The following is a 26,096-nucleotide window of genomic DNA, read 5'->3' on the forward strand; positions in this document are numbered from 1 at the left end:
GGTGCAATCAGAGATTGATGCCATTCAGACGAAACTGGACACACCTCTCACATTCTGTGCATCCTCATCTGATACCTATAAAGCTCTACAGGACCACATGGTATTATTCATGACAACACAATTACAAATGTGATTCCCACATAACTATTACAGTGTGTAAACATGTATCATGTTCAAAAAGAAATAAATGTCTAAACAATGCATATGTTTCTACTTTGTTTGGTGATGCCTATTTTTTTTTTTATTTTTAGGATGTGTTCCAGTCTCTGGAGAAGGTGAAGGTCACCTTGCTGTCTCTGTGCACTGGGGCTCGCAGGCTAAGTGAGCGAGAGAAAGCTGAAAGTGCAGTAGCAGCTCTACAGCACAGCTATGAGCAGAGCCTAAAGCAGGCCAAAGACAAACAGAGCCATATGGAAAGCCTGTTGTCTCTCTGGCAGAAGTATGTTAACTTTCACTTTGAGTTCATTTACAAAATTTGTCGGCAAACCTGTGATACATTTAAAAGACATTTACCATATTACTAACGACATTACAAAATATTATGGGATCTCAGTGTTTTGGTTTTATATTCCTCCTCAGGTTAGAAAAAGACTGCTGTTCTTTGCAATCATGCCTTGAAAGCTGTGAGTCTTTGTCTGCTTCTGTAACCCAGTATCTCACTGTTGACAAGACAAAGCTTGATGGAGAGCTAATGGAGCTGAAAGTAAGTAAAAAAGGCTCATGTTTAACTTTTGTTCAGGAATATGGAATCTACAAAAATAAAATTTTTGCCTTTTCTAGCACCTTCACTCTGAGCTACAGTCATTGGAGTCATTATATGAGGGATTACTGACCCAAGCTCCAGCCCTTTACTCCACTGCATCAGATGAACAAGTGAAGACACTTAAAGAGGATCATGAGCAGCTGAAGAAAAGATGGAGCTCTCAATGTACAGCCATACCCAACAGGTCAGACATTTATTAAGACATGTACAGTATGTTTTAAAGACGTGGTGGCTGCTGCTATCATAGCTGACATACTATTGTAGAGTATTTAGTTGTCTGGTCTTTATAGGATCCAGGTGCTCCAGGACCATATTTCACGGGTAGACGAGCATGAACAAGCGCTGCAAAAGTTCTTCAAGTGGGGAGAGTATTTCCTCTCATCTCTTCACTCATCCTCCCAAGTTAATATTACAGATTTACAGTTGATTGCCATAGAAATAAAGGTGTGTCTCATCATCAGTCTTATCAATATAGCGTCGTCATCAGTGTCAGAGAAGCTTTGGCATCATACAATTGTTTGTTTATGACAGGAGAAGGCACAGTCGCTTCAGAGTGAGAACAGTGAAAGAGAGAATCTCCAGCAGCAGACAGAGTCCTTGTGTACCTCCTGTGAGCCTGTGGAGCAGCATTATCTACAGAGCCGTCTGGAAAATAGCTTGCAGCCGTACATGCAGGCCCAGCAACTGGTGATGCAGCGAGGTGAGAGTGTAGAGAAGTTGGAGGCTTTCCTGCAGACCCACAATGTGGCTGCAGGTGTCCTCCGAGGTCTCAGACACACGGTGGAGAGTGCCGGTAGCTGGGACAAGAGTCGTGTGGATGAACTGCAGCGAGATCTAGAAGGAATCATTCCTGATATCAGCCGTTTGGAGTCGCTAGCGATCAGTCTGGACAGCAGCCTATGCAAAGCCCACCTCCACCTGGTTGATGCAAAGGAGGCTCGCACCTTGTGCCGGTCGCTGGCTGACACATTGAGCACAGAGTTGGATGGAGTGAAGACCCTGCTTGGTTCCAAGCAGAGTGAGGCGGAGGCTCTGGGGGCTCTGTGGTCCTCCTTCAGACAGCGCAAAGAGCAGCTGCTCAAGAGTGTGGAAGACATCGAGGAGAAAGCTGACCAGCAGATTCTTAAAGAGCCCAACCTGCTCACATTACAACAAAGGTATTTAAAAAAACAAAACACAGAATCTTTTAACTTGTAATTCTTTTAATTATACATATGAGATAGATATGTTGTTACCAAAAATAAATTGTGTTACACTATGTCTTCAAGATTAGTTTTTAAATTGAAAATCTGCATGTATTGGCATATAGGCTGCGGTTCTTTAACCAATTGGAGGATGAACTGCAGTCACACCAGCATGAGGAGCAGTGGCTGAGGGATAAAGGGCAACAGCTGTCCCAGAGAGATACAGAACTAGCAGGAGAGGTGCTGAGGGAGATCAATCTCCTCAAGACCACCTGGGAGGACACAGAGAAACTTATTACAGAAAGGTGACCTGCCCTTTTCATTCGCCAAATATATTAGTTCTTTCTTAAATTACAGGATGTTTCAACCTTCCTATTTCTCACTTTCTAGGCAGGAGCAGTGCACTAATATGATTGAGCTCATGAAGGACTATCAGAGTCTGAAATCCTCTATTAATGCAATAGTGGAAAATGCCGAGGCTGTTATCAAACTTGGTCTAAAGGACCAGGAAGACACCAGAAGGTCCCTGTCAAAGGTAAGTCTTAATACATATTGTTGGTTCATTGGAATAGCTATAACCTTATGAGAAAACGCTTTTCCGCTTACTGAATAGAATTTTGCAGTTCCTGACCAAATGTTGGTAAATTCACATGAACAAAACCGATTGGTTTCTTTCTTTCATCAGCATGAAGCAATTAAGATGGAACTGACAGCTAATCAGGGGGAACTGGACCAGTTCTCAAGTAAAGCAAAGCAACTGGTGTGTGAATTAAACAGGATTCCAGACTGTGAAACTCAAGTGATAAAGACAGAGATGGAAGCTGTTGTGGACCAGTGGCTAGATGTAAGTGTGTGGCCATACTAATAAAAGCTCTTCCACACTCTTTAAGTAAAATTGTCTTTTGGTTAGGTCCTTGTAATTTCAAAATCAGCATATATTCTTTCTACCTACAGGTGTCTGAGAGAATTGAGGACAACCTTGAGAAACTTAGAATGAGTTCCTCCATATGGGAGGATGTTTACCATATCAACGAGGAGATTGATAGCTGGTCTAACAGCTGTGTGATGGAACTCACAGACAGCCTCAACAAGTTCAATGACAGTCAGAAAGCTGAAAATCGCCTTGCTGAAGTCAAGGCATGTGTTTCAATGGAGACATTCAGTGCTTACATCATATCGTAATCGAGCTGCTAGTGTCACATCTAATGTTTGTCTACATATGCAGGTTGAGGTGGAACAGAAAGAGAAGACATTAGACACAATACAAGCCAAAGTGTTAGAGCTGAAACGGCTTTGTAATACCAAAGACATCCCCACATCACTGCAGGTATGGTTTGTAATACAGGTCCATGAAAATTTAGGTCACCATGAGTATATGGATTATGCACTCATTTAATCTCGAATTCTCCGGCAGGTCATGGAGGCTGACCTGCAGAAGAAGATAAACAATGTGCAGGAGTTGTGTGCACAAGCGAAGAACAATCTGAGTGATTTCTGCTCTCAGAAAAAACAACTAGAGGACTTCCTTTCTCAGATGACTGAATGGTTGATGACAGTGGAAGGTTCTTTGCTGGATACAACATCTGGATCACCTCCAGAAGAGATCTGCAGAGTAAAGGTACAAAAAAAAAACATGTAATTCCTCATATTATGCCCCATTCAATGTGACAAATGACAAAGGTAATTGTAGTATGTAGTAATCAGATTTAAATTGAAGCTGTGTCTCACACTGATATCTTAAATTGTAGTTACTTGTCTTCATATAGCTTACTTTCAATTGGGTGTATACTGTTTTTTTTTTTTTTTTTGTAGGATATACAAAAAGAACTGCAGAACCAGCAGTCATGTATAGATTCATCACGAGAGAGCCTGAACACTCTTTGCAGGAAGTACCCTTCTGAAGAGCTGGCTAGCCTTGGGACTTCTTTAACTGATCTCATCAAGAAATATGAAACCGTCAATCAGCGGTGTGTTAAAAGGTTGGGATCAATGCAGCAAGGGCTACAACAGCTCTTTAGTGGTGAGAGTTACTATTCTCTAATTGAAATCAGTGAGCTTTTTTTCCCTATTAATAGGTACATTATGGTAGGTTCCTAAATGTTATCCATTTTCACACTCCACTGCTCTCTCTTTACCTCACATCTCCAGATCTTTTGAAACAGTTTCATGCTTGGCTTGCTGGACAAAAGGACATAGTAAGAGAATGCTCTGATTACTCTGGGGACATCAGTGTTGTTGAGCGCAAATTGCAGAAGCTGAAGGTACATATATTACATATCTGTGTCTACATCAGCCTTTATCATGTTATTGTGTACGAAATGGCATTGCTTTTAAACTCGGTATTTATTTTTTGTGCTCTTGTGTTCTTCAGGGGGCTCTAGAGAGGGTTGAGGATGGAGAAAGTCGTCTAATGGAGGTGTGTCAGGAAGGGGAGAAACTCCTGCTTCACCTACCTAAGGCTAGTGCTGGCCAAGTGCAGCAGAGCCTCTCGTGCATCCAACAGGACTGGGACAGTTATGTGGAACAGTGCAGGCTGAGCCAGCAGAGTCTTGAGGAAAGCGCTAGTCTGCTCAATGGGTGAGGACACAACCCTTATTACATGTTACTGAGTATTTCTGTTGGATAATTTATGTATGGGTTGGGCAAGTAGTATATATCTCTCTCTAAGAAAAGAATGGTAGGTTTTTTTTGCAAATATATACCTGATTCTAGGGGTAAATTCTTTTTTATGTGCATGTACCTATCGGTCCAGCTTTGAGAACAATCTGCAGAGACTGAGTCGCTGGCTGGAGCGTATGGAAGTGAGACTGAGCACCGAGCTGTCTGAAAGCAAACACGGCGAGCAGGAGAAAACAACACTGGATCGAGTTGAGGCGTTTTATGAGGAGGCTCTGAAAGAGAGGTCAGATATTATTACAATTAATGAATTTCTGTGTAGATACTTTATGTAGGTGTTGTCCATGTAGATATTCGAAACAAGGAGATGCAGAAATATAGAGAAACTTAATTTCACCTGTTGATGATGATATTGTATATCAGCTGCCGATGATTGATATATATTTTTCCTGTAGGGATTCCTTTGAGAGTCTGTGCCAAGAAGCTCAGACTCTGATTGAGGGAGGTCATGGCAGTGGTTCTGAGTTGCGGGTGTCAACACAGCTACAGATGCAGCAGCAGACTCTGCTGAAAGCAGTGAGAGAGCGTCTGCGCAGCTGTCAGCTCAGCCTGCAGGAGCAACAGTCTTTTGATGAGACACTGCAGACCACATGGGCCTGGCTCAGTAACATACAAGAACGGCTCACAGCGCTCAGCAGCACCACTGGCAACAAAGAGACTCTAGAAAAGAGGCTAGGGCTTGTACAGGTAAGTAATCTCATTACTATTCACTCATCACTCATCACAAGGAATTGTAGTATTGAAAAAACCGTTTGCTTGTGTTACAGGATATCTTGTTAATGAAAGGAGAAGGAGAAGTGAAGTTGAATATGACAGTAGGGAAGGGTGAGCAGGTTGTGAAGAACTGTAGTAAGGACAAACAGAAGGCCATTCGCTCTCAGCTTCAGAGTCTGAAAGATTCGTGGGCTAACATGCTTATGAATGCCATGAGCTGTCACAGGTACTGAAAAGATGGAGTTGTTGATAAAACTTGATAAGAAATATACATTAAACGATATTGTTCACACCTGTTTCTACTCTGCATATGTGTGTATAAAACAGTCGTCTGGAGTGGACAGTGACCCAGTGGAGCAGTTATCAGGAAGGCAAAGCTCAGTTGCAGCAGTGGATGGACACAGTGGAGCAGGAGGTTGAAGTCGCTCTTCCTCAACAGCCTGGACTGAAGGAGAAGATCTCTCTGCTGGAGCGCTTGCGGGCCATAGAGGCTGACATCGATAGCCACTCAGCCGCACTCGGCCGCCTGAACGAGAAAGCTACTGAACTGTTTGAGAAAACTGGAGACCAGGCCTTTGCAGAAGAGCCTAGAGCAGAACTCAATGCCCAGTTCTCTGACATCACCGCAGTTATCAAGGTAAAGTTGATGGCTCTGTTATTGCTAAGTGCTTTGATATGTATTTTTTATTCTTATCTTATTATTGTCATTATCGATGATTTGATACAAATATAGTTAAGTAAGCGTATAAGTGTATACAGTATATTAAGGACATCTGTTATGCTAACACACGCACACACTGTATGTATACAGTACATATACAGTGCTTACTATGCTGCCAAGCAGTGTTGATTGAGCCAGAGTGTTGTCATTTCCTGTAGAGTAAAGTACAGCAGATGGGTGAGATAGTGAAAGAACATGAGTTGTATCTGGAGGCTGTGCGTGAACTGAATGACTGGCTGACCTCTGCTAAAGAGGATCTCCAGCGCTGGTCTGACATGTCCGGAGATGCCGCCTCTGTTCAGAAGAAACTCTGCAGAGTGCAGGTAAGGGTGTACAAGGTCAATTCAAATGATTCGATAATATTCGAATAGCATAATTCATTCATTGCAAGTGTGTGATTGCTGACTTTCCTGTTTGATGGCAGGAGCTGTTGAACTCCAGGAAGCAGGGCAGGGAGAGGCTGGAGAGAGTGCAGCGGTGTGGGGCTGCAGCGCGTGATCACACCTCCACAGTAGGGTGTGAAGCTCTGGAGAGGGAGGAGGCAGGACTGCTGTCTGCTTGGGAGCAGTGGGAACATGGGACCAAACATGTGCACTCTGGCCTAGAGGCAACGTTGGCTCAGATGGCGAGCTCAGATCAGGAGTTCAGCACACTGGCTGCACAACTGGAGCAGGACCTGCAAGAATTTAGCAGCAGACTGCATGAATGGCGTGGCACACTGCAGCAGGTAGAAGCCATGGACACCAGTGAGGAAGCTGTGCAGGCCTGGCAGATTGCCAAGGTACAGGATTGCTAAGATTACAAGACATTAATTTTGTTAAACAACTAAAATAACAGATTTGTAGCACTGTCTTGGTCAGTGATTGAGTCACCTCATCTTGCCTGGTATAAATTCTAATCAAAACTCTCTCACGCTACTATGGATCAGGACACCCTGGAAGCATTACTCAATGCAGAACCCATGTCAGACAGTCTGAAGTCACAGCTGAATGACCTCTGCCGTTTCTCTAGAGACCTGGGAACACAGTCCACAAGGGTATCCACGCTCATCAAGGAGTATAACAGGTGAGCAGTTTAATAAAACCTTATAAAAGTTTGGGTTCATGATGATATAACACATGATGGTAAAATTAGTATATACACAGAACACCTTCTCCAATTCCTGGTATGTTTTGAACCTGTGGAAAGAAATATATTGACTGGCATATGTATGTAATTAGAGCATTCTCTTTTCTGCTGCAGCCTCAGTCTGCACGCTTCTCGGGAATGCCAAAGAAAAGAGAAGCTGCTGGAGCAGAAATTCCGTGCTGCTTTCCGAGAGTTTCAACAGTGGCTGGTCAGTGCTAAAATTAGCACAGCCAAGTGTTTTGATGCCCCTCAGAATCTCAGTGAAGCTTCATCTAGTCTTCAGAAGATCCAGGTACTATATACATATATTAACAAAATATTTTTCTAGTCACATGCCCTTTCGACAGTTTGAACTAAGATTCCATTTAAAAGTGGTGGCTGTAAATTACTATAGATTTCTGTATAGTTATAGTTAGTTAGCCACTATAGAGAATTACCAGTAATGAATTTGTTATGTTGATGTGCAGGACTTCCTGAGTGACAGAGAGCAAGGGCACGGTAAGCTGAATGCATTGGCTGCTAGTGGAGATCTACTGATCAGCATAGCTCCTAAAGAGCGAGTGAACGCAGTCCGAGCTAAAGTGAGCAGCGCCAGAGAGGACTGGAAGACGCTTATGACAAACCTGCACCAGAGAGAGAATGCTTTACAAGTAAAGTTCCTGATATGTTATTTCCCAACAAATTATCCTGTTTGAAAAGCACATTTTAAAAAAACTTTTGACAATAAGAGATGTGTGCAGTGTTATAAAATATCTGTTTTGACATCTATAAGTTAAATAACCTAAATAAGTCAGTATTGTGTGTTTTGTGGCAGAACCTGCATGCACAGATGAGGGATTTTGAGTCCAGTGTGGAGCCACTGCAGGATTGGCTGAATCAGAGAGAGGTGACAGTGCAGGAAAGCAGTAGTCGTCTGCATGACCTCCCAGCCAAGAAACACGAGCTTCACAAGCTCCAGGTACAGTATCCCAGATTGTATGTGAGACTGCCATAACTACACAAATGCAAAGATAGCAACACATCTGTCACTGGTGAGCATGACAGTGCTCGCCCATCTTCACTCAATTTTTAGTCATTTTTTTTTTTACATTTAATCAGCATTTATTATCTGCAGCACACTGCATCAATTAAACTTTTATATCCATCCAAATGTTGCCTTCATTCTACTTACTTAGGGCTAGCTTGTTTTTAAGGACTGTTCTCCTAGCAGTGGCTTTTATTAGGTACAGTTTTTATACAAGCCTTGTTGGAAGCTTGCTCTTATTTATTTTAAGCAGTGATCCAAATCATTTTGTATATTTTCATAGTCCATAAGTTAGGAATATTTTTTTTTCCCTTCACAGTCTTCACAGGTTTTATTCAAATTGCAAAGAAATTGTGAAACTCTTGTTTATTTTATTGTAAATACTGGATACGATTAATAATCTATATGCAACTATATAGCTAGAAGTTTTACGAACTTCATTTCATAGCTCATGCACCATAAAATCACAAGCTTTCATTTGCTTAGCCTCAGCTTTGCATCATGCTTTACTCCATTGCAAGCTCTTTCAGTTTGTCTCAATGTTTGTCTAACATTAACCACATCAATGTCTTCAGCTTGCTTCCATGTAGCCATCTTAACACTTCAGTCTTACTAATGGCGGTTAACAGTGCTTGTGTACTAAAGCTGCATGCTTGTGCCAATGTGCCTGTGCGTTCACAGTCTGTGCTTGAGGAGTTGGCCTCTCAGGAGGCTCAGTTGAGCAGGCTGAGAGAGAAGGCCCAGCAGCTTTGGGACAGACACATGGCCGGAAAGGGCTTTGTGCATCGCGTTTCGCAGCTCTCTGCTCAATACCTAGCTTTAAGCAACCAGACCAAGGTAATGTCTGCCTGCCTACTGCCAGTCTGACCTCACTGCTTCCTGGTAGGATAGACTGTAGAATATTGTGTCCAGAAGGAAGATCTTGAAGAAGGAACTTGAGACTGAATACATACTGGCATGTGCAGATAGTAACAGCGGATTGTATTTTGTATGAATTAAGTAAAGTCGTATAGCTGTAGCAGCTACACTTTTTTCAGTAAATATATTTCCAATGAGGCTATTCACATGAAATTTTCACCAGACATCAGCATTAACTCAAGAAATCTGGAAATATAAAGAATTCACAACATTAAAGTCCATAAATAAAGTTTGGTAATAAAGTGGAATGACACAGGAAAAACACGCTAAGAAAAAGCAGTTCTCCAAGGCAAGGTAAGGCAAGGAACCAGCTGAAATCCGTAATATATTATAAACCCTATCTGTGCAAATTAATATCAGCTGGTTTAGTAAATTGATGGTCTATAAAAAGGCTTTTCATTACCAAGGTGTCACACAAGAAACATCTCATGATGGGTCAAATCAAAGAGCTCTCCCAAGACCTTCACAACCTTATTGTTGTGCAAAATATTGATGGAATCGGATACAGACGTATTTCAAAACTTCTGAATCTCCAGTAAGCACCATTCGGGCCATTATCTGCAAGTGGAAGCGACATCACTCCGTCATCAACCGGCCACACACAGGAGCTCCTCGCAAGATTTCTGACAAAGGAGTCAAAAGAATAGTCAGAAGAGTAGCCCAAGAGCCAAGAACCACTCGGAAAGAGCTCCAGAAACACTTTGAGGCAGCAGGCGCCATCGTCACAGAAAAGATTATAGGCAATGCACTCCACCGCCGTGGTCTCAATGCACACTCATGCTGCAAGACTCCATTACTAAAGAAAAGGTATGTTGAAGCTCGTTAAAGTTTGCTACAACTCATTTGGACAAGCCTATGAAATACTGGGAGAGTGTAGTCTGGTCAGACGAGAGCAAAATTGAACTTTTTGGCTGTCATACCATGTTTGGAGAAGAAATGGCACTGCGCATCACCCTAAAAACACTATACCAACAGTGAAGTTTGGAGGTGGAAGCATCATGATGTGTGGCTGCTTTTCATCACATGGTACTGGCAGACTTCATATAATTGAAGGAACGATGAATGGAGCCCTTTACCGGGAGATTCTTGAGAAGGATCTGCTGCCATCCACCAGGATGATGAAGTTGAGACGTGGGTGGACCTTCCAGCAGGACAACGATCCAAAACATACAGCAAAGGAAACTCTCGTTTGTATTCAGAGAAAAAAAAATCAAGGTGTTGGAATGGCTCAGTCAATCACCTGACTTGAATCCAATTGAACAAGATTTAAAGACAATATATTTAGAAGAATGGGTCAAAATCACACCTGAATACTGCGGCCAATTCATTTCTTCATACAGGAAGCGTCTTGAAGCTGTCATTACAAACAAATGCTTCTCCACTAAATATTAAATAAATTTCAGTTAGTGTGTTCAATACTTTTTTTCCTGTGTCATTCCACGTTATTACACACAACTTTATTTATGGACTTTAATCCTGTAAATTCTTTATATTTCTGGAATTCCTGAGTTAATACTGATGTCTGGTGACCAAATTTCATGCGAGTAGCCTCATTGGAATTATATTTACTGAAAAAAATGTTGATGCGTCCAATACTTATTTCCCCCACTGTATATTCTCTTTCTCATAGGAATGTGCATTGTGCGTGAATAGGGTGAAGCAAGCTTCGATCACTAATAACTAATTAACAAAGACATCTCATAGGCTTTAACTATACCGATCAATATGTTAACAGAAGGAATCTGTAATACTCTTATCACATTTAACATTTTAAAATAATTGGAAAATTGTTAACAGATAAACAAATTAATTATTACAGACCTACATTATGTGATTTGTTTCTGACGAATGTGATTTCATTACTGTAATCTGCTGTACTAGGAAAAAGCCTCCAGAATTGAGAGGATTGTGTCCGAGCACCAGCTTTTCTCTCAGGGTCTGAAGGAGCTGCAGAACTGGGTGGCAGACACCAGTCATATGTTGCAGACTTACTGCACTCCAACAGCAGATAAGAATGTTCTGGACAGCAGGATGATCAAACTTGAGGTGCACTAATAAAAATCTGATCATATGATTTCCATTAGCACAGCGTTTCTTAACCTGGGGGTCGCAAAGCTGTAACGGGGAGGGTCATGGAAAAACCTTTATTTTAAACAATTGTACACAGAGGTTAACAGAGAAGCCACTGGTGGATTTTTGGATATCAGTGCATGCAGAAATTTAAGAACCGCTGCATTAGCGTATATAGGTTTGTTTGCTTACCAACTGTAATTACTTATACAGTGACTAAGGATTTTGGTGTTATTTCAGGCTCTGCTTACAGCTCGCCAGGAAAAGGAGATCCAGCTGAAAATGTTGGTCACTAGGGGTGAGTCTGTCCGGAGGAACACTTCAGCTGAGGGGGTTCCTCTGGTCTGCAAACAGATTGAGGACCTGAAGAACTCATGGGACAGCCTGCTTTCTGCAGCCATTCAGTGCAAGAGGTATGTCTAATGTTCTGTCTAACTAATTTTTTAAAGACTAATCAGAGGATTCCCATCACTTTGAAAAGGGATGCTTCAGTATACACCCGAAGCAGATTTTAATACTTAATACTTAATATTTTTTAAGAAGGTGTTCGTGAATATGCTGTTGGCTTTAACTTGTTTGTGATCCCACAGCCAGCTGGAGGGAGCGCTCTCACAGTGGACCAGTTATCAGGAAGATGTGCGTCAGTTTGTGAGCTGGATTGAGAGTGTGGAAGAAAGTCTCAACTCCACAGACAAGCAGTGCTCTGAGATGAGAGATAAAGCTGCCAATCTGGGCAAGGCCAAGGTATTATTGTTATTATTTTGTTGCCTGTAAATTGCACCAGATACAAGATCATGCAAATTAAAATGATTATAGAATGCACATCAACAACTATTGACTTGCACCAGCCATCATTGACTACTAACCACCTTTCATAGTTTCACCTTTCATTTTTTATGACTTAGCCTTTAAGGTTTAAGCACATGCAAAGAAATGGTGTAGAGAAAAGATACTACCTTAAAAATAATTGAATTAAATGTTCGTACATTTAAAAATAAATACTGTAAAGAGCCGTAAACAGCATGAAACAAAGTCAGTATTTGGTGTGAGAAAAAAATAAAAATAAAAATAATAGTCTCCAGTACAATTAGTGCAGTTTTATAAGGAAAATTAGCCGTAAGTTTTATTGAGCATCTTTCAGAACCAGCCACAGTTCTTCTGGAGAATTTGACTGCCGCACTTGCTTCTTATTTTTACAGCAAAACCCAGCAGCCTTCATTGTGTTTTTTGTCTGAAAAGTCTTCTTTACATATATAATTTTGATTTATTATAGTTGCTCTATGAGGAAGTGCTGAGCCACAGCTCTGTCCTGGACACCGTCTCTGTGAAAGGGTCCAATATGGCTGAGCACTATGTAACCCAGCTGGAGATTCAAGACTTGCAAGAGCGGTACAAGATCATTAAAGACAGGGCCCAGGTACATTCTAAAGCACAGCTCTCAATCACAAAATTAGATACATTAGTGCCTCATCAAGTCTTAACGAGAAAAGCGTGGTCTTCTCTTTATTCAGGCTGGAGTGGGAAAGGCTGAGGAGCTGTTGATAGCTCATCAGGAGTACCAGAACAATTTGCATGAGTTTAAAGACTGGTTGGAGCAGCAGCAGGAAAAACTGAGTTGCTACACCCAGCTAGAGGGAGATGTCGATACACTGGAGGAAACTCTACATAAACTGCAAGTGAGTACAAAAAAGCATGCCATTTCTCTTTTGGCTCACCTAATAATAGCAGCATTTTTAATAGAATAGAATCCCACACAGATTAAGAATCTGATATGCTTGACCATCTATAGGAACTGCAAGTGCATTGCACACAGGGACAGGCTCTGCTAAACATGGTGCTGGTGAGTCGAGAGCAGGTTATCCCATGGGGAATACCCCAGTTAGAGGACCGCACACTGGAGACAGTGCAGCAGGAGTGGGGCTCTTACCAGACCCGACTGTCTGAAACGAGATCTCAGCTGAACAGTGCCATAGCCAAGCTACGTCAGATGGAGCAGAAGTTCCAGCGCCTTGATAACTGGTTGAAGGGAATGGAGAATAAAGGCCAGCTGCGCAGTAGCAGGCGTTCCGATAAAGCCACCAAGGAGGCCCAGCTAGAGCTGCTGAAGGTTTGTGGAGGCACAGAATATTTTAATGATGCTGATGGTTTTGGACATTTATGTTAAATGTTCATTTTGTCTACATTTAGCCAGTGCTCTTGTGTTTATTGTGTTGTACAGGGATGGCATGAGGAAGTCCTGGCATACCAGGAGGAAATTGAGGGTTTAAGTACCCTGGCCCAGCAGGTCTTAGAAGAAACACACATTAGTAGTCGGGTCAGTACTAGGGCAACACAACTTACCTCACGCTACCACGCCCTGCTACTGCACTTGCTGGTAAGATATATGCACCCACATATATGCATATACACATACAGTACACATAGTATAATACATATGGCTCTTACTTTTGTCACATAGGAGACAATCAAACAACTAAAGGCTGAGGTGTCTGGCATTGAAGAAGCCCACAGCATCTTTAGTACTTTTTCTGACTGGCTGAGCACGGCACAGAAGAACTTTAGCAGTGTGGCCATTAGTATTGATGCTATTGATTGTGTTGCCATGGAGAGGAAAATGAAAAAACTAGAGGTACAGAAATAAGACAGATTTTTTTTAATCCTGTCGTAGCTTGCTGATAACAGAGATTTCTGGCTTTTGCTATACATAATCTTTATTATCTCAACACTCCATTCTGATGACTTCTCAGGCTCTGCAGGGTGACATGGAGCTGGGGCGTACTTTCCTGAAGACTATGCGGGAGAAAACAGAGCGAGCTATGGCATTCTTAGAGGAGTCGGAGGCCGAACAACTTAAAGAGGAGATAAATGGTCGACTCTCCCAACTTGAGGGGCTAACGGGAGCTCTGCGGGCTGAGCTCAGTGCTCAGGAGAAGTGTATTCAGCTATCTAAAGACTTTCTAGACAAGTATAAGGCACAGACCCAATGGCTTAATGAGAGGAAATCCCTTCTGGTCTCCTCTGTGGAGCTTAAAGCCGAACTTTACCAAAAAAAGGCCCAGTTAGCCAAGTACAAAGTGAGTTCGCTTGTGCTTTACTCTATTTAATTTTTGCATTCAGCCTCCAGACTGGGATTGGGATACACTGACATTCTTGTTGAACAGTTCATTTATGCATTTTATTTTCCCAATAGACAATCCACCAAACTATGCAATCTCATGAGTCATCTGTGAAGTCTGTGATTGAGAAAGGAGAAGCTCTGCTTGAAATTATACACGATCCCACTATCAGTGAGAATATGACCAAGCTGCAAAATGATTATCAAGATCTATGCAACAAAGCCAAGGTATTCCCCTGAAAAGGCCTAAATGTCTGAGCTTCAAACATACAGTAAAAATTTAAATAAATGCTAGAAAGTGCAGTGAATGTTGTGTTGTTTTTAGACCCATGTGCAGAAATTGGCAGAGGGGGTCAAAGAGCATGAGGACTATAACAGTGAACTACAGGAAGTGGAGAAATGGCTGCTACAGATGTCTAGTAGACTGGTTACCTCTGATTCTATGCAAAGTGGCAATCTAGAGATGGCCACACAGCAGCTGGCACGACACAAGGTATGATTTTTAACTATACTGTGATTGACTACATACTGGAAAATATTGATTGTGCACATATACTGGTTATGACTCTCAGCATAGGTTTGATGTCAGTTATATGCTGCACAGCAATTGGCAGTCATGCACTTAAATAGCAACCTTGATGAAATATTAGCATTAGTATCCTAAATTTGTAAATAAATAAATAAATAAATAAATAATAATTAAATTAAATATATAACATTTGTTTACTTTTTTACATTTAGCTTTGGCTAAAATAACAGTATGTCATAGTGAGATAAATTATTGCATACTAGAATATGGGTATGGGTTTTTTTTTTTTACTTCGCTGCCAGTTTTTCCACTGCTGTATATAGATATACTACTGTAATGGTGAACATTTTTTTCCAGGCCATAATGGAGGAGATAGCTAACTTTGAGGAGTGTTTGACAAGTCTGAAGGAGAAAGGAGATGGTCTGGTCAGTCGTTGTTCAGAGCAAGTTCAGGCCAAGCTCAGCCAGCAGATTCAGGCTCACCAACAAGGAACCAAAGACAGCTATTCAGCTATTTGCAGCACAGCACAACGGGTTAGTATATTTATCCTTTATGCATTTTCCACTAGGGATGCACCTACTACATTTCCTTCAATTTTTATTAGGTATGTCCAAATCTTCCAAAAATGGATTTGCCTAAACCAACTGAAAAAAATATTTTCCTCTCTTACTGATAGAGGCTGTCATACTCAAAAATAAAGGTTTCTGCGAACTCCCTAGAGCTGTACATTAGCCCCAGAGATAGAAAGACAGCAAAAAGTATACTTCAAAGAGAACCTACCTGTGTCACACAGTGCATGTTATTTTTATTTATTGTATGGGGGCTTATATCATAAGCATGTACTATCTCACATTCTATATACATTTATATACATATACAAATAAGCATTACAAGTATAAATACCTTTCTAAAAACACTGAGCCTGTGCCACATCAGGTGTATCAGAGTCTTGACCGGGAGCTACAGAAGCATGTTAGTCACCAGGACACTCTGCAGCAGTGTGAGACTTGGCTTTCCACCGTCCAAGAGGAAATACAGCTTCATTCACAGACCCCCTTTGGCCTTCAAGAGGCACTAAAACAGGTTAGTGAAAGACCAAACAGACTGCTCTTTTCTTAAAGGCTTAACTAGTCTTATTTTTTTTTCTTATACTATTGTTTTCAGGTGAAGCACTTAAGGGCTCTACAGGAGCAGGCCAGCACGTATCTTGATCTGGTTTGCTCAGTGTGTGATTTATCTGATGAAGCAGTAAAAGCCACAGCTACTAAGATCCAGCAGATCAAAACCATGGTGAGTTTAGTAACTTCATTTAAGTGCTTTGTAAATTGATCTAATCAGCTTTTATAATTATCTCATGTTGCTGCTATGATCCTGCCACGATGTCTCTTGTCTGCAATGTCATAGTTTGAAGAGAGGATAACCAGAGCTCAACAGTTGTCAGACTGCTGGAGAGAAATTAAGGAACAGAAGCAGGAGCTCTCTGCACTCTTTCAGGATTTGGAACAGCAACTGCATAGTCTATCTAGGAGACCTGCTGAACTGGAGCCAAAGATTGCTCTGAACATGCTGGATCAAGCCAAAGTAAAAACTACAATTTTTACAATTCTGACATTCTGTCTCTTAGACATTGCTTAAATTGAAATCCAGTGTCATTTTGTTACTGTCAAATTACTTCCTAACTTTGCTACAATGTTTATAATTGACTTGTGATTTTTGTGAAGGAATTTGGTGAGCAGCTGCACAGCAGGCAGTGTACATTGACTAGGATGACAGAGTATGTGAGTAAGCTTACAGAAGGCAGGGCTTCTCCAGAACACACTGAGCTTAATCGCCTGAGTCATGCATGGCTTGAGCTATGTCATGAGGCCAATAAGCTTCAAGCCCAGAGGGAAGAGGATCTGCTAAGGACAAGAGAGTACCATGAATGCATCAGTGCTTTGGAAGCTCTGTTTGAGCAGATTTCCAAGGAGTGGGACACCCTTGCCAGGTAGGCTCGTAAAACACTGTGTAAAACTGTGGTTGATTAGTGATGCTCAATATTAAATAATGCAAAGTACAACTTTATATTTTCCCTAAATGTTTTAGAACTGAAGCCGAGAGCTCATCTGAACATCTAGAGGCTCTCCGGAAACTCTCGGTTGTCCTCAAAGAAAAGAAGAACATGCTTGAGGATCTTAAAGACCAGAAGCAGAAAGTGATGTATCACTTAAACCTGGATGATAAAGAGCTGGTGAAAGAACAGATCAGCCACTTTGAGCAGCGATGGGCCCATCTTGAGAGTCTCATTGAGAGAAAGATTCAGGACTCTATCCTAACACTTGAGGATATGACTCAAGTTGAAGCGCGACTGAAAGAGGCAAGAGAGTGGGCTGAGGAACAGAAGCCTGCTTTATCTGAGGCTATGAAAATGAGCCCACCACCAGAAGTGGCACAGAGCTTCTTGTTTGATCACCTTAGCATTTGCAGTGAGCTTGAAGCAAAGCAGATACTGCTAGTCCAAGCCATGAGTGATGCAGACAGGGTTTTAGCACATTTAGGCCTGAATGAAAGACAGCGATTGCAGCAGCTCATCTCAGAGACACAGGCTGAAGTAGAATCATTGAGTATTAAAGTGGCCCAGAGAAGGAAAAACCTCAGTAAGGCTTTCACAGAGAGGACCCAGTTCCTGCTTGCGGTGAGTCGGGCTATCACCTGGCTTCAACAAAATGAGAAGAAAGCACATTCTGATGATTACATAGCCCTTTTACCAGATGACTTGACTAAGCAGGTAAGGACCTGCAGGAACATCCAGAGCAGCCTGAGAGCTTACCAGAGTGAGCTGACTTCCTTATGGTCCCAAGGCAGAGATCTGATGAAAGATGCCACTGAGGATGAGAAGGCTGAGATGCTAACAAAGCTACAAGAATTGCAGAACAGCTTTGAGGCAGCTTTGCAAAAGTGTAATCAAAGACTACAGGAATTAGAGAAGGTATTGGTGACTAGAAAATACTTCAAGGCAGATCTAGAGAAGATATGCCAGTGGTTGAAACAAGCAGATATTGTGACATTTCCTGAAATAAACCTAATGAACGGAGATGCAGAACTAAAAGCACAGCTCTCAAAATACCAACAAATATTGGATCAAGCAGCAGAATATGAAAATCTTCTTCTTATTGTCCAAAGAGCAGGTCAAGAAATATTGCCCACCCTCAACGAGGTCGACCACTGCTACTTAGATGAGAAACTTAATGGTCTTCCACAACAATACAACAACATCTTGGCAGTAGCAAAAGAAAAACAGGAGAAAATACAGCAAGCCATTCTTGCACGTCAGGAGTATTCCTCCTTCATTGACGTCACCCACAAAGCATTGAAAGAGCTTGAGGAACAGTTCCATAATCTTGGTACTCAGCCTGTTGGTTTGCAGACAGAGCAGGTCATCAGTTTGCAGCATGATTATAAAGCACTGCTTGAGGAGTTGACAAATCTTGGCCAGGCTGTTAGTGAGCTCAACCAGAAAAAAGAGGGCTTTCGCAGCACTGGTCAGCCATGGCAGCCTGAGGAAATGACTCAACTGGTCAGCCTCTATAATGGTCTAAAGAGGCTAATAGAACAGAAGGTAGAACACCTTGATGACACTTTGGAGTCATTTGAAGACCACCAAGCCATGGCCATGCAGGTCGACTCTGAGTTAAAAGCCACAAAAGAGCAACTTGTCAAAGTCAATGCTGAGACCCAGTCCGCTGAAGAGAGACTGAAAAATTATCATTCCCTGGCTGCCAGTCTTCAGGGAGCCAGCTCTCACCTATCCCGGCTTATGGAGCAGATGGGAAACCTTGCTTCTCTCATGGACCCAGCTGCCCATGAGGCCTCTAAGCAGCGGGTGATATCCTGGCAGGAGGAACTTCAGTCTCTGCAGTCAGCTGTTGGGGAGCTCATAGTGGAGTGTGAGAACAGGTTCGTGCAGAGTAAAGACTTCGAGACCGAAGTAAAGCGGACTTTGACTTGGCTGCAACAAGTCAGAGATGAGCTGGGATGTGCTGTTGTTGTGGATGTGAAGGTGGAAAAGGTTCAGGAAGAGATCAGGAAGCAGCAGATCATGCAGGAGGAGGTGCAGTCTCGACTCCGAATTATGGCTGCACTGAGCACTAGGGAAAAACAGAAGTACACCAGTGCTAATGAACTTGTTCCAGCCCATGTGGATTCTACTCTGCAAGAAATGGCAAAACTGGAAGCTGATGTTCAACAAGCGCTCAGCTCTAAGCAGGCAAGTCAAAGATCATTCCAACTGTTATGACTACTAAATCCAGTGTTAACCCTACCATATTTCTTTACTTATTTTATACTTATTTGCCATGTTATTATACTTATGTATTGCCCTACCTTGAATTTTATAGTGTTTTTCAAGTTAACACTTTTTTTTTTTTTCAGCTTACACTTGAACAAGCGCTGGCTTTGTGTCAAAAGTACCATTCACGGATGCAAGCAGCATGTGAGTGGCTCGAAGATGCTGTAGGATTTTTGCAGCAGGCCAGTCTGGGAGTGGATGTGGAGAACTATGAAGAGTGTCTTCGGCAGCAGGAGGACATCATGGCAACTGAGCAGGACTTCCTCAGTGTGCTGCAGGAGCTTGAGGCACTCCCACCCCAATTGGAGAATCTGGTGAACCACACAGCAAAAGAACAGCTGCGACTGAGTGTGGAGTCTGCTCAGCAAAGAGGTGTAGAGGTCAGAGACCAGCTTCAGTGCCATCAGGATGTTTTGAACAGGTACAATACTTTAAATCTAAAGAAATGCTTTTTGCCAGATTGGTTAATAAGTATTAGTGGCCCTAACAATTTTTCTCTGATGTCAAGTACTTGCTTCATGTGGGAATACAAATATATGTATTGGGCCAGGTAATACCATTGTGTGTTAATTGTAAGTAATACAGTGCTGTGAAAAAGTATTTATAGTATATATCCTATAAGTATACAGTGAGGTAAAAAAGTATTTGATTCCCTGCTGATTTTGTACGTTTGCCCACTGACAAAGAAATGATCATTCTATAATTTTAATGGTAGATTTATTTGAACAGTGAGAGACAGAATAACAACAACAAAAAATCCAGAAAAACGCACATCAAAAATGTTATAAATTGATTTTCATTTTCATGAGGGAAATATTTATTTGACCCCTCTGCAAAACATGACTTAGTACTTGGTGGCAAAACCCTTGTTGGCAATCACAGAGGTCAGACGTTTCTTGTAGTTGGCCACCAGGTTTGTACACATCTTAGGAGGGATTTTGTCCCACTCCTCTTTGCAGATCTTCTCCAAGTCATTAAGGTTTTGAGGCTGACGTTTGGCAACTCGAACCTTCAGCTTTTCTACGGGATTTAACCACAGATTTTCTATGGGATTAAGGTCTGGAGACTGGCTAGGCCACTCCAGGACCTTAATGTGCTTCTTCTTGAGCCACTCCTTTGTTGCCTTGGCCGTGTGTTTTGGGTCATTGTCATGCTGGAATACCCATCCACGACCCATTTTCAATGCCCTGGCTGAGGGAAGCAGGTTCTCACCCAAGTTTTGACGGTACATGGCCCCATCCATCGTCCCTTTGATGCGGTAAAGTTGTCCTGTCCCCTTAGCAGAAAAACACCCCCAAAGCATAATGTTTCCACCTCCATGTTTGACGGTGGGGATGGTGTTCTTGGGGTCGTAGGCAGCATTCTTCCTCCTCCAAACACGACGAGTTGAGTTGATGCCAAAGAGCTCTATTTTGGTCTCATCTGACCACAAAACTTTCACCCAGTTGTCCTCTGAATCATTCAGATGTTCATTGGCAAACTTCAGACGGGCATGTATATGTGCTTTCTTGAGCAGGGGGACCTTGCGGGCGCTGCAGGATTTCAGTCCTTCACGGCGTAGTGTGTTACCAATTGTTTTCTTGGTGACTATGGTCCCAACTGCCTTGAGATCATTGACAAGATCCTGCCGTGTAGTTCTGGGCTGATTCCTCATTGTTCTCATGATAATTGCAACTCCACGAGGTGAGATCTTGCATGGAGCCCCAGGCCGAGGGAGATTGACAGTTCTTTTGTGTTTCTTCCATTTGCGAATAATCGCACCAACTGTTGTCACCTTCTCACCAAGCTGCTTGGCAATGGTCTTGTAGCCCATTCCAGACTTGTGTAGGTCTACAATCTTGTCCCTGACATCCTTGGAGAGCTCTTTGGTCTTGGCCATGGTGGAGAGTTTGGAATCTGATTGATTGATTGCTTCTGTGGACAGGTGTCTTTTATACAGGTAACAAGCTGAGATTAGGAGCACTCCCTTTAAGAGTGTGCTCCTAATCTCAGCTCGTTACCTGTATAAAAGACACCTGGGAGCCAGAAATCTTTCTGATTGAGAGGGGGTCAAATACTTATTTCCCTCATTAAAATGCAAATCAATTTATAACATTTTTGACATGCATTTTCTTGTTGTTATTCTGTCTCTCATTGTTCAAATAAATCTACCATTAAAATGATAGACTTATCATTTCTTTGTTAGTGGGCAAACGTACAAAATCAGCAGGGCATCAAATACTTTTTTCCCTCACTGTATATCCTGATTTCTTCTGTTTTTGTGTATAACTAATGCTAAATAATTTTAGATCTTCAAACGAAATACAACATAAAACAAAGGAAACCTTAAAAATATTTTTCACAGCACTGTAGATGTTTCAAAATAAATCTCAACTTCAGATTTAAACGATTCTATTAAGCTGCATTCTGAAAGCAAATATTAGTTTTCTTGCAAACATTAGAAGCAGTAGCAATGTAGCTTACAGCATAGCAGGGAAGGTAGGCTCTAGCAAGGAGCCATATTTAATATCAGTAAGATATAGGCAAAGAGTCCCATTTTACCAATAATAATAACATTCCATAACAATAAAACATATTTTCTTTGGGGTGGCAGGCATAAAACTAATATTAATATGGCGCTCACTCTGCTTGTTAAATTGTATAAATGTGATTATTGTACATCCTTGTCTATTAGTTGTGTAAGACATGATGTATAGCTCCATTAAGTATTGGTTATTCTATATGATGTTCTCAGCTGTGTAGAGCAATGGAAATCTTATCAAGAGGCTCGACAGACAGTCATTGATCTGATGAATGAGGCAGAAAAGAAACTGACTGAGTTCTCCACAGCCAAGGCAGCAACTATTCAGGAGGCAGAAGAGAAACTCAAGAGTCATAAGGTAGACAGAACCTGTTGAACTACATCAGCATTTTAATATTAGTGTTTTATTTGTATATAATTTGTATTTGACAAGTCCATTTTTTTCTGTTCTATAGTCACTGGTGTCCATGGTGAATGGATTCCAGGAGAAACTGACAGGTCTGGAGGAACAAGCATCTCAATTGGAGCTGATTGGCAGTGATACCAGCAAAGCCACCATTAGCCGTTCTATGACCACAGTATGGCAGCGTTGGACTAGACTGCGAAGCATGGCTCGAGGTCAAGAGAGGGTGCTGGAGGACACAGCTTATGAGTGGAGAACTTTCAGGGAGAAGGTGATCATTTATATGCAGAAAACAGCTAGCTGTATATGTAATGAATAATATACATGTACAGTATAATGCCTGATGTTGCATTTGTTGTGTTGTTACTAAATTACATTGAAGTGTAACCTTTTTTAAATTTCAGATTATTAAAGTAAGGGCTTGTGCAGAAGAGCTGAAGAGTCGTGTTCCTGAATGTTCTGTTGAAAAAGCCTCTAAAGCCACACTTCAGTCCCATCAAGAGCAGCATGAGTTGGTCACTCAGGACCTGGAGCGGGAACTGTCCTCTCTCACACTCCTGCGGCAGTATGCCCTCAGCCTGTTGCATGATGTGGAAGTCTCTGTACCAACCACTGACCTTGACCAACTGCCTAGTCTGAAGGAAATTAAAGCGGTGCAAGATCAGTTTGAGAGGTAGTTGCTTACTAATTGATTTAAAAATTCAGTTGGTGGGCATTAGCTAGCTACTTTATGAATATGTGTTTTTCCTGTCTGCCAGTCTCTTACAGAAGTCCAAAACAGGTAGAGCACATGTCCAGCAGGAACTGAAAGACAGAGAGGAAGTGGAAAGAGGGTTAAGCTTAGTGAAAAGCTGGATTCAGGATTCTAGAGAGCTCTTGCTTAATCCCACTGCTGATATGCAGATTCTCACACAAGAGCTAGAGGTGACACATCAGGCACAGATTTCATTTTTTGGGACACATTTTTTAATTTATATTTTCAACTGAAAAACATCTATTGAACGGGATATTTTCTCTTTTCTTAGGCAATGCATGGAGAACTGATAGCCCATCGTCAGAATGTGGATAAAATTGCAGAGCAACAGCAGAGCAAATACCTGGACTTGTACACTATCCTGCCTTCAGAGATCTCTATGCAGTTAGCAGAGGTTGCTTTGGCCCTAGGCTCAATTGAAGATCAGGTTCATAAACAGTCTAGTAACATTCTCTTTCAATATCGGTTGAACTGCTGCTTTAATCATTTACTCTACCGTGGTGTAACTGTTTCACATTTTTGTTTAAGGTCCAAGCCAAGGAAAGGGACATTCAGAAGACTAGAGTTATCAAAGAGGAATTCAAATCCAGGATCAGTGATGTTTCTGAGAAATTGAAAAGTATTTCAACAACACTCAAAGAAAAGGCCACTGATATTGATCAAGCCAAAGAAGAAACTCAAGTAGGTTTAAATGGATTTGCCTGTCTTTATTCCTGGTACCAATCTTGTTAAGAATTGTTGTCATGTGTAATTCCCTTCTCTTTTTATTTCCTCAATGCTTTACATAGGGTTTCTATGTTGAATTGGAGTGCTGTAGTAGAACACTTGCTGAACTCATTGCTGCTGTGCAGGACCTTGGTCGACGTCATCCACTTCTGTCCAAACAATTAAGTGATAGCATTGCTAAGTTAGGAGAGATCCACCATCACACTCTCCGTTTAGCAGAGTACAGAACAGTCTGGCTAAAGAAGGTAGTGATCACCATTATAAATTGTACAGGTCTTGTGTAAAATGCATGAAATAACTATATTTAAGACAGAAAGCTATATAGATTACATAGGTAATGATTGATTCATTATAGATTATTCATAATGTATCCATCTCTGTTCATCAGGCTGATGCACATCTAGATGAGTACAATGAGATGCTTGAGTTTATAGTGAAGTGGACAGAGCAAGCTCGAAGCTTAGTTAAGACCAATATCATCTGGAACTCCTCCTCTCAATTGCAGGAGCAGATCAGAATGTACCAGGTACACTACATCACACATGTATTGTGCCTTTATATATACACACACACACACACACACACACACACACACACACACACACACACACACACACACAATTTTTAAAAATAATTTTATTATAAAGTAATTTATTGTTCCTGGTCCTGCAGTCTGTGTTGCATGAATCAAGGGAGCTCCATGGTGATCTGGAAGCTATGCAGGAGAAGGTGGAACTGCTGTCCGAGTGTCTGCAGGTAGAGGCAATGGGCCTGCAGGTGGCTGAGCTGAGTCGCCGCACAGAGGAACTGGAACAGGCCATCAAGTCTCGATTGCAGAGTCTACAGGAAGCTGCTATGGTAGACTGTAGTGACTTAAATTCTTGTTTGATACATTTGTTACATTTGCACATTTAGAGGCAGCTCTGGAGTGATTGGTATTCCTGGTAAAGATGTGTTACAATGATTATGAATAAAATACATATTTTGGTAAGGGTTTTTATTTTCTTACAATGAATTAACTTCAATTAATAGTTACATTTATATAATATTTTCAGTGGTAGATTAAGCTAAGTAATTACGAAGAAATTTTTTGGTAACCTTTTAACTAAGGGTGTCAGTAATTCTGGAGTTGACTGTATATTTCTGTCTTATCCTATAGCATGTTGTTTTAATGCCAGTAGTAGCAGAAATACATACTATAGCATTTGCACTAGATCAGCATATATTAAATTCTGTTCATCAGGACATGGAAAAGTTTGAGAGTGAGGTAAAAGCCTTGCATATGGCTCTGGAACAAGTCCAGACAACCCTCACCTCTCCGGAACTAGCTCGCCTGAGTCTCAAAGAACAGCTGACTCAAAGACAGGTAATATTTCTCCCCCTTACAGTAAGTTCAACTTAAATTAACTTGGCACTTCAGATGATCAAACACCCTAAAAAGAATAGTTCAGCAAAAAAATGTACATGTACATGTACACAATTTTGCATTCCAAATGTAGTCAATTAGCCAGGACATTGGTGTCCGAAGTTAGCGTCTCTAGCACTGGAGGTAAAACGGCTAACAAAATAATGGAAATTCAAATTTAAAAAACTTTGTTCAAACCATATAATTAAGCTATGGAATATTCTTAATATATGATTTATATTTGCATATGGTTGTATGTGTAGCTGGGACGGTCTTTATTTAAACATTTATGTTTGAAATCATACTGTTACTATTTGCTGGACTATTACCATCTATCTGGTATATCTTGACCTTTAAACTTTTGGAAGCTTGAGGCCTAGGGGTGTAATGAGATGAAATTTCGCTAAGGAAAATGGGATTTTGGTTGTACAAACTGGGCTGCCTTCCTAACATTTAATTGTGGCAAGTCTGAATGACATTACTTAAGAACTGGATGCAGTTTGAGACACAAACTTTCATAGTATTGTTTTTTTGTGAGATAGACTTCTTCCAGTGCAGAACTAAAGAATCAGTTGTTGGACATGTGGAAAATCATATAATTTAAGCTGGGTGCACACTGTGCGATTTTTAATAGTTCTTTGCGACTGTTGCTTGTCAGACTATACGAACATGATCCCCACTGTAAGCCATGTCACACTGTAGGATCTCAGTTGTCATTAATGTCACTCTGTAGAACAGACAAGACGTGAAAAATGGACACGCAAGAAGACTCATACGTAGTAGGAGAAGCCACACTACAGGACTGTGCCTCAAAACTTCTGACACTGCCAGAATTTAATCAGAGGAAAAAATTTATTACAACGGCTATTAATCGGCTGTCAGGGAACATGTCAAACTAGCTATCAAAGACTACAGATTTTGGCCAAGGATTATAGTAATCTTTTAGGATTCTCAAAATTTGTCTCAGACAACCAAATCTTGGCCAGAATCCTACAGTGTGAACCTGGCTTTAGATTTTACACCACATTGCTTTAAACAGAAATAAGACTTAAAGCTGTCCTGAAAAGCTAGCTAATATGCAAATGGATGAAATAATGGGGATGTACTTGTGTATACT

The 26,096-nt window shown here is 41.3% G+C and overlaps 1 protein-coding gene across 10 annotated transcripts in view; it reads left to right on the top strand.

Annotated features, from left to right (window-relative positions):
* The window catches only part of syne1b (spectrin repeat containing, nuclear envelope 1b), a 79,770-nt gene that overhangs the window by 27,239 nt on the left and 26,435 nt on the right, over positions 1 to 26,096 (top strand). For 8 of the 10 annotated variants that reach the window (XM_053682902.1, XM_017476132.3, XM_053682908.1 and 5 more), the window contains 54 exons: positions 2 to 100; positions 252 to 439; positions 580 to 703; positions 781 to 947; positions 1,054 to 1,207; positions 1,295 to 1,920; positions 2,073 to 2,252; positions 2,338 to 2,482; positions 2,633 to 2,791; positions 2,902 to 3,084; positions 3,173 to 3,274; positions 3,362 to 3,565; positions 3,760 to 3,967; positions 4,096 to 4,208; positions 4,319 to 4,524; positions 4,700 to 4,849; positions 5,019 to 5,310; positions 5,391 to 5,563; positions 5,665 to 5,974; positions 6,217 to 6,381; positions 6,483 to 6,839; positions 6,987 to 7,123; positions 7,301 to 7,478; positions 7,654 to 7,836; positions 8,001 to 8,144; positions 8,892 to 9,047; positions 11,010 to 11,174; positions 11,439 to 11,611; positions 11,789 to 11,942; positions 12,472 to 12,615; positions 12,710 to 12,874; positions 12,988 to 13,305; positions 13,417 to 13,572; positions 13,657 to 13,827; positions 13,946 to 14,272; positions 14,389 to 14,541; positions 14,639 to 14,806; positions 15,200 to 15,376; positions 15,780 to 15,926; positions 16,008 to 16,133; positions 16,248 to 16,424; positions 16,565 to 16,830; positions 16,929 to 19,089; positions 19,254 to 19,591; positions 21,905 to 22,049; positions 22,147 to 22,365; positions 22,499 to 22,767; positions 22,853 to 23,018; positions 23,120 to 23,275; positions 23,377 to 23,529; positions 23,637 to 23,819; positions 23,963 to 24,100; positions 24,247 to 24,432; positions 24,818 to 24,940. In XM_053682902.1, coding sequence (XP_053538877.1) covers positions 2 to 100; positions 252 to 439; positions 580 to 703; positions 781 to 947; positions 1,054 to 1,207; positions 1,295 to 1,920; positions 2,073 to 2,252; positions 2,338 to 2,482; positions 2,633 to 2,791; positions 2,902 to 3,084; positions 3,173 to 3,274; positions 3,362 to 3,565; positions 3,760 to 3,967; positions 4,096 to 4,208; positions 4,319 to 4,524; positions 4,700 to 4,849; positions 5,019 to 5,310; positions 5,391 to 5,563; positions 5,665 to 5,974; positions 6,217 to 6,381; positions 6,483 to 6,839; positions 6,987 to 7,123; positions 7,301 to 7,478; positions 7,654 to 7,836; positions 8,001 to 8,144; positions 8,892 to 9,047; positions 11,010 to 11,174; positions 11,439 to 11,611; positions 11,789 to 11,942; positions 12,472 to 12,615; positions 12,710 to 12,874; positions 12,988 to 13,305; positions 13,417 to 13,572; positions 13,657 to 13,827; positions 13,946 to 14,272; positions 14,389 to 14,541; positions 14,639 to 14,806; positions 15,200 to 15,376; positions 15,780 to 15,926; positions 16,008 to 16,133; positions 16,248 to 16,424; positions 16,565 to 16,830; positions 16,929 to 19,089; positions 19,254 to 19,591; positions 21,905 to 22,049; positions 22,147 to 22,365; positions 22,499 to 22,767; positions 22,853 to 23,018; positions 23,120 to 23,275; positions 23,377 to 23,529; positions 23,637 to 23,819; positions 23,963 to 24,100; positions 24,247 to 24,432; positions 24,818 to 24,940 — 12,327 coding nt within the window. The remainder of the gene's footprint in view (position 1; positions 101 to 251; positions 440 to 579; positions 704 to 780; positions 948 to 1,053; positions 1,208 to 1,294; positions 1,921 to 2,072; positions 2,253 to 2,337; positions 2,483 to 2,632; positions 2,792 to 2,901; positions 3,085 to 3,172; positions 3,275 to 3,361; positions 3,566 to 3,759; positions 3,968 to 4,095; positions 4,209 to 4,318; positions 4,525 to 4,699; positions 4,850 to 5,018; positions 5,311 to 5,390; positions 5,564 to 5,664; positions 5,975 to 6,216; positions 6,382 to 6,482; positions 6,840 to 6,986; positions 7,124 to 7,300; positions 7,479 to 7,653; positions 7,837 to 8,000; positions 8,145 to 8,891; positions 9,048 to 11,009; positions 11,175 to 11,438; positions 11,612 to 11,788; positions 11,943 to 12,471; positions 12,616 to 12,709; positions 12,875 to 12,987; positions 13,306 to 13,416; positions 13,573 to 13,656; positions 13,828 to 13,945; positions 14,273 to 14,388; positions 14,542 to 14,638; positions 14,807 to 15,199; positions 15,377 to 15,779; positions 15,927 to 16,007; positions 16,134 to 16,247; positions 16,425 to 16,564; positions 16,831 to 16,928; positions 19,090 to 19,253; positions 19,592 to 21,904; positions 22,050 to 22,146; positions 22,366 to 22,498; positions 22,768 to 22,852; positions 23,019 to 23,119; positions 23,276 to 23,376; positions 23,530 to 23,636; positions 23,820 to 23,962; positions 24,101 to 24,246; positions 24,433 to 24,817; positions 24,941 to 26,096) is intronic. The other 2 variants (XM_053682901.1, XM_053682904.1) reach the window with 2 other exon arrangements.

Source organism: Ictalurus punctatus, chromosome 9 (assembly GCF_001660625.3).
Source record: "Ictalurus punctatus breed USDA103 chromosome 9, Coco_2.0, whole genome shotgun sequence".
NCBI lineage: Eukaryota > Metazoa > Chordata > Actinopteri > Siluriformes > Ictaluridae > Ictalurus > Ictalurus punctatus.